An 18,276-nucleotide genomic window follows, 5' to 3' on the forward strand; every position below is an offset into this window, starting at 1 on the left:
ATAATTCTGTTTCTTAAAAGCTGTCTCCATTCACTGGAATTATATTTAGCTAATGATAATAATCTAAGAAGGTTCCTCCTATTTTGTACCTCAATTTTAGCTCATCAAAGCTGAGAAGACCATTTCCATTACAAACATTTCCGACATAATGCATATCGCAATCAAACCAGTTTCTTATCATGTATGATGACTTTAAGAAGTGATTAAGACCACTAGTTTATCAATATGCTGTATGGTGTCTATCACACAGGGGATATGGAGTATTTTGTTTGCGAATTGCCAAACCTACTAAGTCTTGTTCTCGGCATTTCATGTAATGTGCATGCCCCCTTGCCATACAAACCAATAACAGCGATTTGAAACTAGGATCGTTTCTTAAACATCTTTTATCCTAAGTTGCATAAAATTCTGAAATTTTCAATTGGCAAGATAAACTTATGAGCATTCGCAAACTTAAGTTCACTTCGCTCTATTTAGTTAAAGTGAAATTCGTCTGTACGTTTTCACTGGAAACAGACTACATCAGACAACATGCAGGGGTGAGTGGGGTCGCTGGCTAAGGGGAGGTAAGCGGGTAAGGAACCCTTTCCTTCTGGGAAAATTGCTCTTCGTTTCCGCATAGTCACTCTTCCTTGTCTTCCAGCAGGTAAATCATATTTCACTGTCTGTTCATATTAGTCTTTCAAATACATTACTATCTGGGCAAACAAACCCGTTTCGTGTGAACCTCTAACTTCAGCATATAGTTCGTTATGTCTGCATGGATTTTATAGGTCAAACACTGTTATTTCGACAGGAATCGTACACGTCCGTCATTAATGCCCCTCATGGATTTCCCTGGTATGTTCCGATGCCAAATGGTTTTTTTTGTTCATACTGAATGTTTTCATGGAGCAGACGAAACGACTTTTGACAAAACGAGCCGCTTGACCTATTTTCGTATAAACATAGTGACAAGAGCGGTTGTAAAACTACGCATGTCAGATAAGCGCAGCTCTTACTCATTCCCCAAGTAGCAAGCATGTGCCACGCCAGTGCTGGCAAATCTAGGCCATAGCCGCCGTCACCTGGATGATGATGGCTACATAGTCTGTCGTACATCCAAGAAAGCCCATGCAAGTCTAGAAAATGTGGCAAGTCTAGATTCTCCTAGTTTCTGAAAATGAAGAAAGTCTCAGGGCTCCATTTCATTACAGTATATTTTGTTCACTATGAACTTTTTTCAGTAAAATATGTTCATTTCAGAGACTCAGAGACTAGTTGTTAGTCTAAAAGTTACATGATACCAAATATCTTCCCACTGACTTCTATAGTAACACTATATTTTTGTTCATATAGCCAGAGTATCAACAGCCATTATATGTACATAGGGGTACAGTCTGGCCTTTAAACTGCAATAAAATGTAAATTCTGTCCATAGTCCTAAGCCAAATGCCAGAAAAGTATCTATCATTTAGGATCTCTCAGCAGCAGTAAACGTGTTATTCAGTAATTAGTATGACACCTCCCACCCTCCACAAATTCTTGTTGATGTGGAATGAGCTGCAGGAGGTATCCGGTTACTAAAAACTAACTGGGTCCAGCCCACTGTTGAAACAGTGTCCACATGATCATAGACAAACGGCTTGAGTATTGATCACATTGTCTAATGGGTGGTGACAAACACTGGTGTTCAACATGGTCAAGATATGCAGCATGGGATATAAGGCTGGATGTATCATATTTCCTTATTTTAATGATATCTCTACATTTGGCCTAGGAGTATCCAACAGGAAGCGGAACACATCAACCCTCCACTCCGCACCAAATTTCACCTACTAGAAAATTTCGGTGCACACATAATCATAAGTCATGGTGATAAAAATGACAGAATTAAATACTTAAAATTGTGGGCTGTTTGAATTACTGGATGGATGTGCTTTCAAAACACATAAACACCTTACACTATTTCATCCATTCATAGCTGTCACAGGCCTCTGTCCGTTTGTTTTCATGCGGTCCTCGCTCGGGGGGAGCATGTGATTCTGATTTATTGTAGTGGAATCGATGGGCCAGCAGCAAAGGGGCGATACCAGTCGCAGGACAGTTTTCAAACTCCAGCGCTGGCCAGCGCCGAACCATTGGATCTGTATCACAGAAAACTTATCATTCCCTCAGCCCGGAGCTAACGTGGTGGTACATCATATTTCCAGGGGTCAAAACATATATTTCATTGCTTTTTTTTTAAAAATGCTTATATATCATGTGTCACTTAAGTATATTATGAAGGTTATTTGTAGTGTTGTCATACTGTTTCACTCACCCAAATATTCTGAATATTAATGAGAGGCCCGGGAACCAGGATGATCCAAATCATGATCTTGTGAATTGATCTGTATTCAGCCTGCGCGCGCCATCACTCTTACTTATCTCGCGCTAACAGTCCCAAGTCATGCTGTGACCGTGCTCTGACCAAGTTCTGTGCTTTACTTCGTGTTTCCATCGCCATAACAGTAAGTATTGTGCGTTGTATTTTGTTTAGTTTTTGGGGGGATTTTTTTCAAAAATCGCGTGTGTATTTATTTATGTAAAAGTGGTATGATTCGGAATGCCAAGCTGGACACATGACTAATCAATTATTTACTTATCCTAGGTGTCTTAGACTTGTTGGAATTGTAAAACTTTGAAAACGGAAAACTTTGTTTATGGGTTTCATCGGTTTCTCTTCATTAACATAAACATATATCAGAATATATCTTTAATGCCAACAAATAGTTTATTTCTGGTAAAATTTGGAAATGCGTGTTTACTGAATGAAATAAAATCAGACATAAAAAAACCCCAAAAATATAGTTATTATCACTGGCTGTCTTGCAGAAGATATTAGAAACGATCTGGTGATAATCATCTGGACCTTTGATGTGTCACAGTTTCCCCGGCTAAACTGACACTCCGTCTAAAAACACCCAAATATTTCTTTTCAAATTGTTTAGTTTTTGAATTTGGATAAAACGTAGTCTTGATCGACATGCTTTTTCTGGTTTAGTGTAATGTTAAGAAACGTTTAACTATCCTGCTTCAGCCAGCGACCGTTAGGCACACTGTTTGCACGCACAGGCTGACCGGTCCATGGCAGCTCGGGGTCTATACAGATACACCTGGCTCATATTACTATAGTGTATAGTGCTGCCTCTGCTAAACAGTAACGAAACACTGTTGAGATATTGTATCTAAATATTTTACCTTGACAATGTAGACAATTACTTTTTCAGTGAAATGCGATGTAATGAATGCATTCTTGAAACATAATTTGTTTGGATGAAAATGAATAATTTAACGGCTATTTGTGAAAATAAACCCCAAAAAACAATGTGATATTCTAATAATACTGGTCTTTTGAGAAATAATATTCCTGCTACAACAATTATTCAGGTGTGATTTCAGACACATTCCTAGTCACATGAGTGAGGTCGTAACATACCACTGGATGTTGCTAACATGCATTATATGATTAGTACAGAGAAAATAATCTTCATAAGTAAGGTGAGTCAGCATGAACATATAAATTTCAAACCTTATTGAATGAATTGAAGTTCATTGAAGTAATGATATCCGTCATATTCTTTTACCTCAGATTATGGTATGGTATGGTATGGTATGGTATGTGTATTGACAGATAATAGACAATGTAAAATAAAAAAAGCTTAAAGACAGGTCTATAGAGAAGGAAAGATTTTGCAGATCCAGTTTGAAGAAAGAAGGTGAACTACTACTTAAGTTGTCATCTGTTGAGTCTGGACAAAAGACCACACACAGAACTAACTGCAGACAGTAGGCGAAGAGTCGAAGGCTGATGTTAAGATAGACGTGAATACACTCCAGTTGACATTTAGAATTTCGTGAATGGAGGGCTCTGGGAAGACGGATACACCGCTTGGAAACACATACTGCATATTAACTGACTTTGACTTTTATGTAAACTGAAAACAACAAGCAAAAGTGGTACAGTACAAAACAGCGTATTTGTTAAAAAAAACTGTTGTTGATGTAAATTGATGAAGCATCTTTTGATGATTTCACACTGACCACACATACACTCTGTCTGAGAAAAGGTCAATGGATTTACGTATTAGTGATACACTGTGTGTATGTTTCATGTTTTACAGGCCCTGGCCATAAACTGGAATGGAAGTTCAGGAAAACGCTAGGTTAGTCTGAAGAATGTCGTTATAGGTAGGTATGATGAATATGGCGCTAGGTCCATCACGTTTAATTCTACAAATGTCTCCAAAAGTCATATAGCAATATCATATTGTGTTGCAATGTCTTAATTATCATTTCGGATATCCAGAAATAATTCATAATTATATACTGTTTTATAAAACAACAGCAATCAAGAACGGTACGGATAAAGACAAAGAGATCGAAGCTAGGATCCAGCTGTGGTTAAGATATGCTGCTCATAGGGAGAGTAGGAAGAAGGCGCCATAGGAAAGCTCTGCAAGATCGAATCGAAAGGAGAACATGGACTGATCTTGTAAAAATAATATTTAATAGTATGTTATCTTTTTTCTTTACGTATGCGCACGTATAGTGACGTCACAACATTGTAAATAAATGTCAAGTCTTAATTTTCTCACATGTTATGTTTTGATTCGATTCAATAGTGTGGTTTAGTAAACACAAAGGGAGTTCACCTTGTTAAATTCAGGTTGATTTGTTGTGCAAGGTTTCCCTACATCCCTTGCAAAACTACTTCTAATCTTCAAGGTTGTAATCTAATCGCATGACCTATGAGTTATCACGCCGTAACCTATTTTTTCTGCTGGTTGAACAGAGGCAAATTTGAATGAACCCACTTGCCTAAAGTGAGACCACGTGTGCTTCGTTGGGGGGACAGAACTGATCTCCTAGAAACTCTGAGGAGTCAACAGGGTCATCCATGCAAAGTGTATCCGCGCTCACCGTTGCATAACTTCAAATGATTTGTGATAAAACACACACCCGCTCGATTTGGAAACGAATATTCCTTACTTGGTTTCGTCACCATCCGCCCCTTTCCGTATCCGTCGACTTTTCCCTGACTAACACATGTCACCAATAAGTAAAATGAGCTGCAAGCTCGAGAAAGGTTGTTATGACATAACCCGTGTCCTCCGATCTGTGTTTTGTCGCATCGGAAACTAAGATGTAGTTTTTATGAGAGTCTTACCTGTCAAGAACTTATGTTAACATGTAACATGCATGAACTATGTGATTTCTGTCACTGCCACACACATTCAAGCCGGGAGATTATCCTGTCGCTTTTGAGCACCACTCACTCACACGAGTGTACTTATTTGACACACGTATTTGTGTTTCTGTGGCTGTTTCAGCTTGCTAAGATAGAGGCAGTAGACAGATAAAGCCAATATCCCGGCAACCTTGTTTAGATTAAGCGTTCCACATTTTTTCTGGGCATTCCCTAGCAATGACTGCATGTAAAGGCTGCAGGTGGGTTTTCCTTGTGTAGTGGCCTGGGTATCAGTTAGATAAGTAGTGGCCTCGTTTGCTGGCCATAAACACGGCTTGTATACACAAGCTTAATAAATTCAGCTGAAAAGTTGCAATTGTTGCACCGCCTTCATTGAGACCCGGTGACAAGTCGGACTACAGTTTATGATAGCTTGGGAACGGATCTATAACGAAGGAGGATGTTGTGGGGTAAACAGATAACACGATGTGAGTATGTTCGCAAATATGGGCCCTCGGAGTTCATATGGACTCTTTAAATAACGTGTGGAATATGAACTTTCAATTTCGAAGCATAAGCGCCAATGAACCTTACGAAGGCAGACGTCTTATGAATGCATCACCATTTCATTTTATCACCACTCCTAAACTCATCGCATGGAATGCAGGCGCACAAAGTGGTAGTCCCATACACGTGCATTCGTCACCACTCGCTCGTTTCCATAATCTCCAAGAAGACTCTGGGTGCTTGTCATGTACGAAAGTATGACAAACCAATGAGAAGGCAGTATTAATCATAATCCCGACTACTTAAATCCTTCGTGGTATTATGCTATTGTTTTAAAAAATCTTTAAAATGGATATATCGTCATATTGAAAGTACAAAGAACGTAGCTAACAGAGTTGTGCTGTCTAATGTGAAGTGTTTGATACAAGTTATGCGATTACCGGATAGAGATTCAAATACATGCACGTGCGTTTGTTGACATAACGACTCTCACTGGACCAACTGGAGTTTTTCAAACGGTGTGGCGGACTTGTTGGTGTGATTGTACGTGCGCATTCAACAGTTTTAGGTAATATAATTATACATCTCCAGCAGGTTTAAAACAATAATATACTCTTCACAAAAGTAGGGGGTAACTTTCAATTTGGATAGGAAGTGTAAAAATTAACAAACGTTTCAAGGACATCTTATGAACGCACCACCATTTCCCTCTATTACCACCCCTAAACACAACGCATGATATGAAGGTGCACAACGCAGTAGCCCCATACACGTGCATAAGGTCCCATTCTTCATCTTGACGTTTGTACAAGAAGGTGGAGAAATCACTTAGAACATTAATTTCGACGCTCATCTTGCATCACACCCTTGTTAGTGTTTGTTTCTAGTCGTTTGTTTTGAAATGTACATCGTATACATGCAAATTACATGCCACACACCAATCATCTTTCACAAGCGACTACATTTAAATAACTACGGTTGTAAGGAAGTGCAAATTGTGATGCACTCTAAAAACACTCAGTAATATCATATCAACATTGACTCCGATAAATCTTCTAAATATTTTTAGTCGTAAATAAAAAAATGAAGATCCCCTACTTGTTTTTAAGTGTATATTATATCTGTATGACTAATCAGCGTGAGTCTTTATCACTGGGCATATCTTTCACATCCCTTGGAATATTTCAGTCCGACTCTTTTTTTGGTCATTTGTATTTCCATAATCCGTGCAAGTTCCACTTGCGGTATGAAAGCAAGGTTACACGGATATTCAGCTTGAGAAATAGTTTAAAGCCAGTTTTTGTTGTTGTTGTTGGTGATGGTGGTGGGTTTTGTTGGGTTTTTTTGTTTTGTTTTTGTTTTTTTGGGTTTTTTTGTTTTTTTGTTTTTTTTGTTTTTTTTTGTTTTTGTTTTTTTTGTTTTTTGTTTTTTTTGGGGGGGGGTTGGGGTTTTTTTGGTTTTGTTTTGGGGTGATTTTTTTGTTTTTTATTTGCAAATTCGATAAAACAAATCTCATTTTTAATTATTAAACCCTTTTCAGAAATATAAATATAAGTATAAGGTGAACATGTGGTGATGATTACGTCAGAATATGTCTTAACACGTATGTTTGTCTCCTTCTTTTAGGGGTATCAAGGGGGCTTAATTCTTTGAAATAAATAAACAAAAACAAAAACAGCAATGTAATGTATGAGTACTGTACTTCGGTGATATTTAGTACCATTGGAATCAAACAGGAACAGAAGCAGTCACGAATGACGTGAATGGGGTGTCCTTCATGATTTTGACAGTATTAAAGATGGTGGATAAATCACTGCAGACTATTCGTTATAACAACCATCTTGCAGCACACGGGTGTTAGTGTTTGTTTCTAGCCGGGTTTCTTTGTTTGAAAATGAAAGTCATACGCATGAAAATTTCACGTCATTCACCAATCATGTTTCGAGAATGATTTCTGTACAAACAACTATGATAATAAGGAAGTGCAAGTAGTGATGCACTCTCAAAACATTCACTATTGTCATATCAACATTGATTGTGTTGCCGGTAATATCGTACATTAACTTTCGTGACAGTGAATAAGTGAGTGAGTTTAGTTTTACGCCACTGTCAGTAATATTCCAGCTATATGGTGGCGGTCTGTAAATAATCGAGTCTGGACGAGACAATCCAGTGATCAACAGCATGAGCATCAATTGGGAACCGATGACGTGTCAACCACGTCAGCGAGTCTAACCACTCGTCCCTATTAGTTGCCTCTTAAGACAAGTATAGCAAGCATGGGTTGCTGAAGGCCTGTTCTACACCGGCCCTTCACGGGTCAACTTTTGTGACAGAAAAATGTTTAAATTACACATACAATAAATATCAACGTACCGATTTAGGACTTTATTCGTGGTCTGTTTCTAATTATGTTTAGTACGCTATCGCTGGTAATAATCCATGCAAAAACATGTCACAACGCACCTGTAATATGAAATATATTCTTTTCATTTGGACATTTTTGTTCAAAGTTTTGCAAACAATTATCGATCTTCATCATCTAAAACGACAGCAAGCCCTAAATAGTACACATGAATGGTGAAAAGAAAAATCATCATATTCACGTTTTTCTGCTAATAAATATGATGATTTCTAAAATGATGTAAATGAGTTGAAATGTATATTTTATTTATGAAGCAAATTCCCTTGAATAGAGTGCTAATATAAACTCAGTCCTTCTCTGATGTAAAGCAGACAAAAAAAATAGTAAAAACGTTTTGTTTTACAGATTTACAGCAAGAAATAGGCAGAGAGAAAATGGAGATTCTAGGAGGCACAGGTAGTAGACGCGACGATCGTATGATACTGTTAGTGTTACGTGATATTATACACACAAAGAATATTATTTTACATCATCACAATGAACATTATTTAACGTCATACTTGCGGATTGTCATAAGTAATGTCATACGTACAAAGAGTGAGGATCATTATCATGCACCATTTGTCAAAAGGTCCGCACCTCGGTCTCACCTGGTTTCTGGAATGATGAGAATGTCAAACACACACACACACACACACACGCACACGCACACACGCATATATATATATATATGTGTGTGTGTGTGTGTGTGTGTGTGTGTGTGTGTGTGTGTGTGTGTGTGTGTGTGTGTGTGTGTGTGTGTGTGTGTTGTATATTTGAACATACTTTCAGCTTTGGGCTTCCAAAAGATGCTCCTCAATTCAGAAACCAGGTCAGGCCAAGGTGATGATCCGTTGATTAGTGTTGCATACAAACTATCACTGAAAATACCAGATCTGCACTGGCTGTAAGTGTGTATGTGACAGGAGGGGTTTGCAAAACTGATGCGTCAGTCTTATCCAACATTCCAGTGGTTTAACTTAAATGAGAAAATGTCATCGCTCATATACAAAGTGTCCATTTGAAGAAACTTTAGGGTATCAGAGGCAGTAAATGTATTTCATATAGTTAACACTCTTCTGTGTTGCATTTCAGATCGACGCTTCCCAAATATGTGTGGTATGTACTGTGTTACAAACTGGTATCACAAGATATGATTAAGTACGATCATGTCTGTGACATAAGCATATTAATGTGTCTACACATACCCAAGTTAAGTTCTTTTTTCAAAATTTTGAACATTGAATTGAATTTAGTTTGAAAACATGTTCTTATAAACACAAAACGTAACATTAAGCGTCATTTCTTTCATGGTTGAAACGAATCTCCTGTTTCAGATTCAACGAATGAACTTATCAATTATGATGCCACACCATATGTGTCCACCTATTACGAGAGGTCAGCTTTAAGACTGCTGGCAGACCATGGTAGGATATTCATCAAAGGGAGATCTGGCTCTGGCAAGTCAAGACTTGGTCTCAGACTTCTGTCGAAACTATCTGAAAACAACACCAGAGTACCTGTTTTACTAACATCAGCTGAAGAATGGAAACTAATACCCAAAACAACTGGCCGCGATCGACGCAAGTACATTGTGATGATAGATAACATATTTGGGTCCAGTAACTTAGTCTCTTCAAAAGTAGGTGAATGGGAAAAAACATTTAATATCATGTGGCCATCAATTGAATCAGAGCATATCTTTCTTATCATGACATCGAGACCAGAAATTAGTGTTCAGTGTGAAAATGAACTAAAGAATTATAATTTGATGAAGCACATACCTTGTGTCTCGCTGGATGAAGGAGAATATACACTTCGGCAAAGTGAGAAAAAGAGGATGCTGCAGACTATCTGTCCTATCAAGAGTGGCTTCACACTGGAAGAAATGCGAGTTATTGCTGAATCCAGAGCACCTCTTGGTTTTCCTCAGTGCTGCAAATTCTTTGCAAGCAGCAAACAAGCACAGAGCAAAGGAGTTAGTTTCTTCCTACGGCCACATGAGTATGTCTTAGAGGAGGTGAACATACTGCAAGAAAGTGACGGTTTGGGGTACTTTGTTCTTCTTCTGATCCTGATACAAAATGGTTGCATAAAACATACACTTCTTAAAAAGAGGACGCCAGAGTTCAGCCACATTGTTGAAACTTTAAAAGACGTATGTGCAAATATCCCAGAGAATCCAAGGCTTGTTGGAATTCGAGAAAAAGCTCATTCACTCTGTGGTGTGTACTTAAAGCGCACTCAAGATGGATACGAGTTTCAACATCAATCGATATCAGAGTGTGTCTTCATCTCATTGTCAAAGATCGACACCAACCTCTGCATTAAGATATGTCCTGTACAGTTGCTTTTGGAACTTGTTCAAACGAAGGGAAATTATCCAAACGTGAATGAGATGGTCATATTACTGACTGAAGATCACCATCCCACATTTGCTGATCGAATTACAACATTATTGTTGGACCCAACTCATTCAAAAGAAATCTTGAACCATGCTGCTTTTAATGATGAGAATTTCATTCAGTGTTTGATATCCAAATGGAGATCCGAAGATAAAATACAGATTATCTGGCAGCATCAGTTTGAACGTAAAACACACTTGTGTTTCACTGGTCAAGGTTACAAAGTGCCACTGTTTGGATTTGGGCGGATAGTTCCATGTCTGATTTTTAAGAACAACAAAAGACTTGTGGATATTTTGATTGCCATGAATAGAGACACATGCACACACGTCCTCCAGGAATGTTTGCCCTGTGCTGTGTATGTCGGCAGAAATGACCTTGTCAAGACCCTACTTGATTATGGGGCAACACCAGATGAACCTTGCTTCAGAGCACTTTGTCCAGCAAGACAAATAGACACTGATGTAACTCAGACTATTTTCAACGTTGTTGTGGCAGAGCACAGACGGTTCACATGGGATTCCATATCCAATCTTGTGGATCTGTTCTGGCTAGCTGTGATGAATGGAAACGTACACATTGTACAATTACTGGTCGAAAGGTTAAAGAGTGACACAGACAGCTTAAAGACATTCAGGTATGCCTTATTAGGGCTTGTCAAGGAGCTTAGTACAGGCCATAGGTGTCCTCTGTTTAAGCCCCATGACATGAGACATTTAAGTGAAATAGTCAGAATCCTTCTTGACACTGGATGCAAAGTAGATTTTGATTATCTCACGTTGCAAGCAGCATCTCATGCTGATGCGACTGTTTTGCGACTAGTTCTTGCGCAAAGTGTGCATGTGAAGGACATATATTTGAAGAATGAAGACATATACAGCAACGAGGATTATTATCCAACGCCTCTACAACAGGCAGCAGCTTATGGAGGAGGGGACTGTCTGGAAGAAATCCTCAGGTGCACACAAGTTGGACAAGTGAAGATAGATATGGACCAGGAACGGAAATTAATTAACAGCAATGCGTTCTTATTGCACACTGCGGTTCAACACGGTAACATTGAGTGCGCCTCACTGCTACTTGAGAAGGGTACTGAAGTAAACACACAGGATAGAAATGGAAATACACCGCTTCATGTTGCTGTCAGACACAACCAGATGACTAGCATTGAGCTGCTACTTTCGAAGCATGCATCAGTGGATATGAAAAACAGCAATGGGTGTATACCTTTATTGTGTATGGAACACGCATCCCTTCCAGATTTGAACAGTATTATCAGACTCATAAAAGCAGGAAGCGATGTTAATGAAGTTGATACACAACAAAGGACACTTCTTTATAAAGCCGCAGAGTCCGGACACTTTGCTATTGTAAAGTACCTGTGCAACAAGGGAGCCAACGTGAATATCGATACACAACATTTGAACATTCCCCATATGACCATCACAGAGGAAAGAAAGCTGTGTAAGAGAGTCATTCTTGTTGCGTGTAGAAATGCCGATATTGATGTTGTTAAGCTGCTATGTGAACATGGTGCTGATGTTGACGTCGCTGACGACAATGGGGAAACAGTAATGCACAAGGCTGCAGCATCCCCCATCGATGCTGTTGAGAAACTTCAATATCTCCTGGACACAAAGCAGGTGCCTCTGAGTAATAAAGACCATTTTGAAAGGACTGCCTCATTTCCAGCTGTCATGTCAGCTTTACAAACGGGGTATTTGGAGGTTCTGCATTTTCTGTCATCCAGAAAAATGGACTTCAAACAAACAGATAAATTTGGGAACAGTTTACTGTTGCATGCCTTTGTCCTAAGCTCATCTAAAAATGCAGTATCTGATGGCTTTATTAAGCTAATGCTACATCATGGTATTGATCCAAACCTAAAGAACCTACAGGGCCGTACAGTGCTTCACTATGCTACAGTCAAGGGGGACAAGAACAAACTGGCATTACTCCTAGAAGGAGGTGCTGATCCACGTATTTCAGATGATAAAGGCCGGACTGTTCTTCACCGTGCTGTAAAGAAACAACACTTTGACAATGTGAGGCTGTTCTTAGAAAAAGGTGCCAATCCAGATGTTCAGGACAAAAATGGTAAAACAGCCCTTCTTTTGGCAGGAGAACTCAAAGATTCTGAGACTATGAAGCTTCTACTTAATAAAGGAGCAGACCCTAGTGTATCAGATAATTATGGGAGAGATGCCCTTCATTATGCTGTGACTAGTCAGGACTGTGTCATTATGAAATTACTCTTGCTAAATGGAGCCAGTCCTTGTACACAGGATAAGTTTGGCACTACAGCAATTCATATTGCTGCAAAACGTCTTGACATTGAAAATGTCATGCTGCTATTAGAACATGGAGCAAATCCACACACTCGAGATCAGCATTGCCAAACTACACTTCATTTTGCCGCCCGTAATGCAAATAGTGAAGTTCTGAGATTGTTCCTGGAAAGAGGTGTTGATGCCTCTGTACAGGACAACACAGGCATGACAGCTCTTCATTGTGCAGTATTGTGGTGCCACACTGAGAATGTTGAGCTCCTTCTGGAAAGATGCCAAGAACGGGACAAACAAGACAAAAATGGAAAGACCCCGCTTCACCATGCTTCAGAAACAGAATTCTCAAATATTGTTAAGCTTCTGTTAGATGGGAACTTCGACCCGTGTGTACAAAACCACAATGATGAAACACCCCTTCACTGTGCAGCAAAGCATGGACACAATGGGAATGTTCGGTTACTTCTGAGTAAAGGCGCAAATGGGTCTCTCAAGGACAAACACGGCAAGACAGCCCTTCATTATACATCGACTCTCAATAAAGACAGCATGGAGCAACTGTTGGCTCACGGTGCTGATTCCAATGCAAAAGATGAATCCGGGAGAACGCCTCTTCACCTGGCTACTGAGGAAAACTATGATATGGTGAAACTGCTTTTGGATAACGGTGCTGATCCTTGTGTGAAGGATGATGAGGGCAAAACGCCACTTCATTTAGCAGCGGTTCACAAACTCGAAAGTATTCATTTATTGTTGGAGAAAGGTGCAGATCCCCTTATAAAGGACAAAGAAGGCAGAACGCCCCTCCACTATGCAGCAGAGCACAATGATTGGGGGTGTGCTAATCAGCTATTGGAAAACGGAGGTGATCCCTGTATACAGGACCAACAAGGCAAAACAGCCTTGCATGATGCAGTTAAAGCTGATTATGACCGTAACGTCTATAGGCGCACAGGCACATCCTACAAGTATTTATCCAGCAGAATCAAGAAGAAGAGTATTGCTAAGCTCCTTGTTGACAAAGGATGCAGTAAATCTGTGACAGACAATGAAGGAAAAACTGCACTACATTATGCAGCAGAGAGCAGTAGCGGTGATAGTCTTCAACTTCTCTTGGACGATACTGCTATCACATCCATTAAAGATAAACACGGCAAAACACCACTCCACTATGCAGCAGCCAAAGGATCAAGTGACAGTGTTAAACTGCTCTTGGAGAAAGGTGCAGACCCATGTACAAACGATCTACAGGGAAAAACTCCTCTTCACTGTGCAGCAGAGACTGAACATGGAGATAATATTCGGTATTTACTTGACAATGGCGCGGATGCAAATCAGCAGGACAATGAAGGAAGAACGCCACTCCATTATGCAGCAGCGAGTGACTGTAGCTTGTCTGTACGTCTGCTTCTGAACAAAGGTTGTGTTACAGCCCTGAGCGACCAGCTTGGGAAAACTGCTCTTCACTGTGCAGCTGGAGGTTCCTGCAGTGACAATGTCAGACTCCTACTTGAAAATGGTGCTGATCCCCTTGTAAAGGACCAGCAAGGGATGACAGCCTTTGACTATGCAACTCGTGGTGGGAACACAGTTATCGTTAGGCTTTTGCAGGGAAGTGCTGCTCAGAACTAGTGATTGTGTACAGAAGATAGTATTGTTTTCAGTCAACACATTAAATATGAAGAACTGCTATGAGGGTTTGAAGAGGAAGAAAGAGAATTATTGGGCTGATTAATCGTCCAAATTCAATCTAATTTGCTTTAAAAAGATAGCCCTGAAGGTGGCTGTCTCTGTATATTGTTTCTAAACCAAATATACTCAGTACTTGAGATTGTGTGGTATGGGCTTATGGAATTTATGCCATGTCAAGTTGACATTTGGACAAATAATGATTTGTTTTGTATTTGGTTCACTATGTCAAGTTGACAGTTGGTCAAATATTGATTTGTTTTGTGTTTGGTTCACTATGTACCTGCCTCAAGTATACATGACTAGTTTCTGAAAGGTTGCCATGAAGTCCTATGGTTGGTTCACTTTAAGAGAGTGTGTATATTTCCGTTACTTGTACCACTAGCCCATTATACATATACAACATGTACAGATGCAGATAAACAGTTGAAATGCGCTTAAAGATGTGAATCTGGTTCACTTTGTAAAGTGGCGAGTAAAAGTGATTTAATGTTGTCAGTTTGTTATGAATTCATATGGTTGGTTTACTATGTGTGGTGGCTCAAATATATATGACCAATTGGTGATAGGTTCTTGTCAACTGTTTCGATTGGTTTACTATGTATAATGGTCCAAGTATAAATGACCAATTGTCGTCAGATTGTTATAAACTGTTATTATTAATTTACTATGTAGAGTGGTCCAAGTATATATAATCATTCATTGATAAGGTGTGATTAGTTGTTCTGATTGATTCACTGAGTATAACGGTAGACAAACACGTCTATATGACTAAATATTGTCCTGTTGTAATGAACTGTTCTGACTTATTCACGATGTATGGTAATCAAAGTATACGTGACTAATTATTGTTAGGTTGTTAGAAACTGTTATGACTGGTTCACAACGTATAGTGGTTCACATATATGTGTGTCCGATTGTTGTCAGGTTGTAATGATGTCTTATGATTGGTTCACAATGTATAGTGGCCTACGTAGATATGTCTACTTATTGATAGGTTGTTATGGACTGCTGTGATGATTCACTAAGTATACTGGCCCATGTATATATTACTAATTATTATCAGGTTGTTATGAACCGTTCTGATTGATTTACTAGGTATAATAATCCAACGAACGACTAAATATTGATAGGTTGTTATGGACTGCTGTGATGATTCACTAAGTATACTGGCCCATGTATATATTACTAATTATTATCAGGTTGTTATGAACCGTTCTGATTGATTTACTAGGTATAATAATCCAACGAACGACTAAATATTGATAGGTTGTTATGGACTGCTGTGATGATTCACTAAGTATACTGGCCCATGTATATATTACTAATTATTATCAGGTTGTTATGAACCGTTCTGATTGATTTACTAGGTATAATAATCCAACGAACGACTAAATATTGATAGGTTGTTATGGACTGCTGTGATGATTCACTAAGTATACTGGCCCATGTATATATTACTAATTATTATCAGGTTGTTATGAACCGTTCTGATTGATTTACTAGGTATAATAATCCAACGAACGACTAAATATTGATAGGTTGTTATGGACTGCTGTGATGATTCACTAAGTATACTGGCCCATGTATATATTACTAATTATTATCAGGTTGTTATGAACCGTTCTGATTGATTTACTAGGTATAATAATCCAACGAACGACTAAATATTGATAGGTTGTTATGGACTGCTGTGATGATTCACTAAGTATAGTGGTCCAGGTGTACATGACTAGTTATTGTCAGGCTGTGTGTGAAGGTAGTAGCGTAACCGACGACGTAGCATGTAGGAACCTAAAACCTGGATTGTCACTGTGATGACCCACGCTAAATCACAGGCAGAAATGTAACCATCGAGTATGGTACTGTTTGAGATAATATAATGTTGCAACTGGGGATTGGGTGGCAGTAAACCATATTACCATTTAACTGTTACGATGGCCGCTCTACATTGTCCGGGCTCATGTAAGCTCTGGTTGCACACTCTTGGTCTGTCCTGGCTGCTTCGTCTAGGAATAAGTGGTCTGGCGACCATGACTCCTAACTAACTCATACCGTTCATGTACTGGCGCCCTGGCATACAAGGAATAACTCGACACAAGGTTCTATACTCGCATAGGTTTTCACGATCCTTCTCTACGTGACAAGCTGACGTGGCCTGGACAGGAAAGGGCAAGTTCTTTACCAGATATCGAACAGAGCGATCGGGATGTGAACGTTCCGCTGACTCTGCAACCCGCACCACCTTTTAGTGCTGACGGCATCCTTTTAAGGTGTTCGAGCCTGCTCCACCCTTGGCACATGAGCCTATTCGATCCCTCCGATTCCTTAGAAGTTACGTCATTCCCTGGTCTCATGTCGATTAGAAATTTCCATTAATTCTAATCGGTGATTCAGCATTGATTGCTACTTGACGAGACTATTTCGTTCTGTTGCTTGACCGTTCTTTACTCTGTTTTCTATCCCTTAATATATTACCCAGCAGTAAAAGCATTGATGCAATGATGAACTAACCGGAATGGATTTGGAATATGTTTCTTGTATACGGGTGCAATGTTCACCTTATAACAACATGCTGACTACAACTAATGTAGATCGTCACTGCAAAGTGAAACCTGGTCTTGACTTTCTACAGAAATATAGTTCGTTAGGTGTGAAGGAGAAATAATATTTGGGTACGTATGTGAATAGATCACTGAACATTAGTGATGACACAAGGTGTTCCCAAAAAGGTAATCAAGTCCTGCCCTGCCGGTTGCACCAACCAGTCACAGGAATTGCTTAAAGTTGCAAACTCCTGCTATACGACTGCGAAACAGACCAGACAATCAAGTGATGGATAAACCGGATAGAATGTCAGATCACTCTGAATTACAAAGGTTGTATAGAGATGTAGAGATTCCGTTTTAAAAGCGAGTTGGAAATAGACAAATGTGAATTACTGTTCTTAAAGGAAGAAGGTGGGTTTTCCGGAAGGGACAAGGGACGGGTGTTTGGTGCTTTTTATTCCGGTACCCGTAGTATATATCATGTCTAGTCGTCATGAGTTTAGTTTAAAGTTTTTGTATAAACGTATCTTTGTGCAGTATAATATCTCTGGTATCACTTGCTTGATAACGATCTGCACTGAAATGTATAATGTATTGCAATAAAGATGTCTCTGCATGAAAATTGTTTCTATTGAACATAATAGCATTGTTGTGTGAGGTTTCACCGAGATGCTTACCAACGGTAACCGAATCAGGTCGACACGTTAGTTATTTGAACTGGTAAACTTCACTCTGCGGGACAATAGACTAGCTACAACGTCTTTGTGCTTGATTAACGTTGGGTTTTTTAACTGTTCTTCGTAAAGATGAGTGTTTCGCTTCATGAAACTTCTTCCAGTGTCCCTGGGCCGTAGTTCCCACTGGAACAGAACCGTTTGTACCTATCCTGGTTTTCTTGAAGACTCTCGTCGATCTGAAAGCGAGAACAATGTCAAACAAAGCTTTTAAACATTAAACCGACGTGGGAGTTGACACTTTAGATCAACAGCGGCATAAGTGCCAGCGTGATGGATAATTTAAACTTACAGTGATATATGTGTCTGAAGATGTAGATGTAGATCAACAGGGAAAATAATGATTGTAATTTTAGACGAATAAACACGGTCCGGCAAGTGTATAGCCACGTGCTCGAAATAGCCACGTGATCTACAGATACGGGTCGCAGGTGTAAAGACTCAAGTTGAATGTACAGGTACATTCCGGGTGTACAGACTCAGGTTTCAGC

The 18,276-nt window shown here is 39.3% G+C and overlaps 1 protein-coding gene across 2 annotated transcripts; it reads left to right on the plus strand.

Moving 5' to 3' along the window:
* Nucleotides 1-560: 560 nt before the first annotated feature.
* LOC137291493 (serine/threonine-protein phosphatase 6 regulatory ankyrin repeat subunit B-like) lies at nucleotides 561-17,673 on the plus strand. Of its 2 annotated transcripts, none has more exons than XM_067822855.1 (4): nucleotides 561-646; nucleotides 8,490-8,540; nucleotides 9,219-9,242; nucleotides 9,461-17,673. In XM_067822855.1, the coding sequence occupies exons 2-4, from the start codon at nucleotides 8,519-8,521 to the stop codon at nucleotides 14,443-14,445; spliced, it is 5,031 nt and encodes a 1,676-aa protein (XP_067678956.1). In that variant the 5' UTR covers nucleotides 561-646; nucleotides 8,490-8,518; the 3' UTR covers nucleotides 14,446-17,673. The 2 variants fall into 2 exon arrangements, 1 of the variants encoding a protein (XP_067678956.1); XR_010957261.1 differs by lacking the exons at nucleotides 8,490-8,540; nucleotides 9,219-9,242; nucleotides 9,461-17,673 and adding exons at nucleotides 2,383-2,492; nucleotides 4,146-4,212; nucleotides 4,370-4,529 and having other exon boundaries at nucleotides 580-646.
* Nucleotides 17,674-18,276: the final 603 nt, after the last annotated feature.

This window comes from Haliotis asinina, chromosome 1, assembly GCF_037392515.1.
Source record: "Haliotis asinina isolate JCU_RB_2024 chromosome 1, JCU_Hal_asi_v2, whole genome shotgun sequence".
Lineage (NCBI taxonomy): Eukaryota > Metazoa > Mollusca > Gastropoda > Lepetellida > Haliotidae > Haliotis > Haliotis asinina.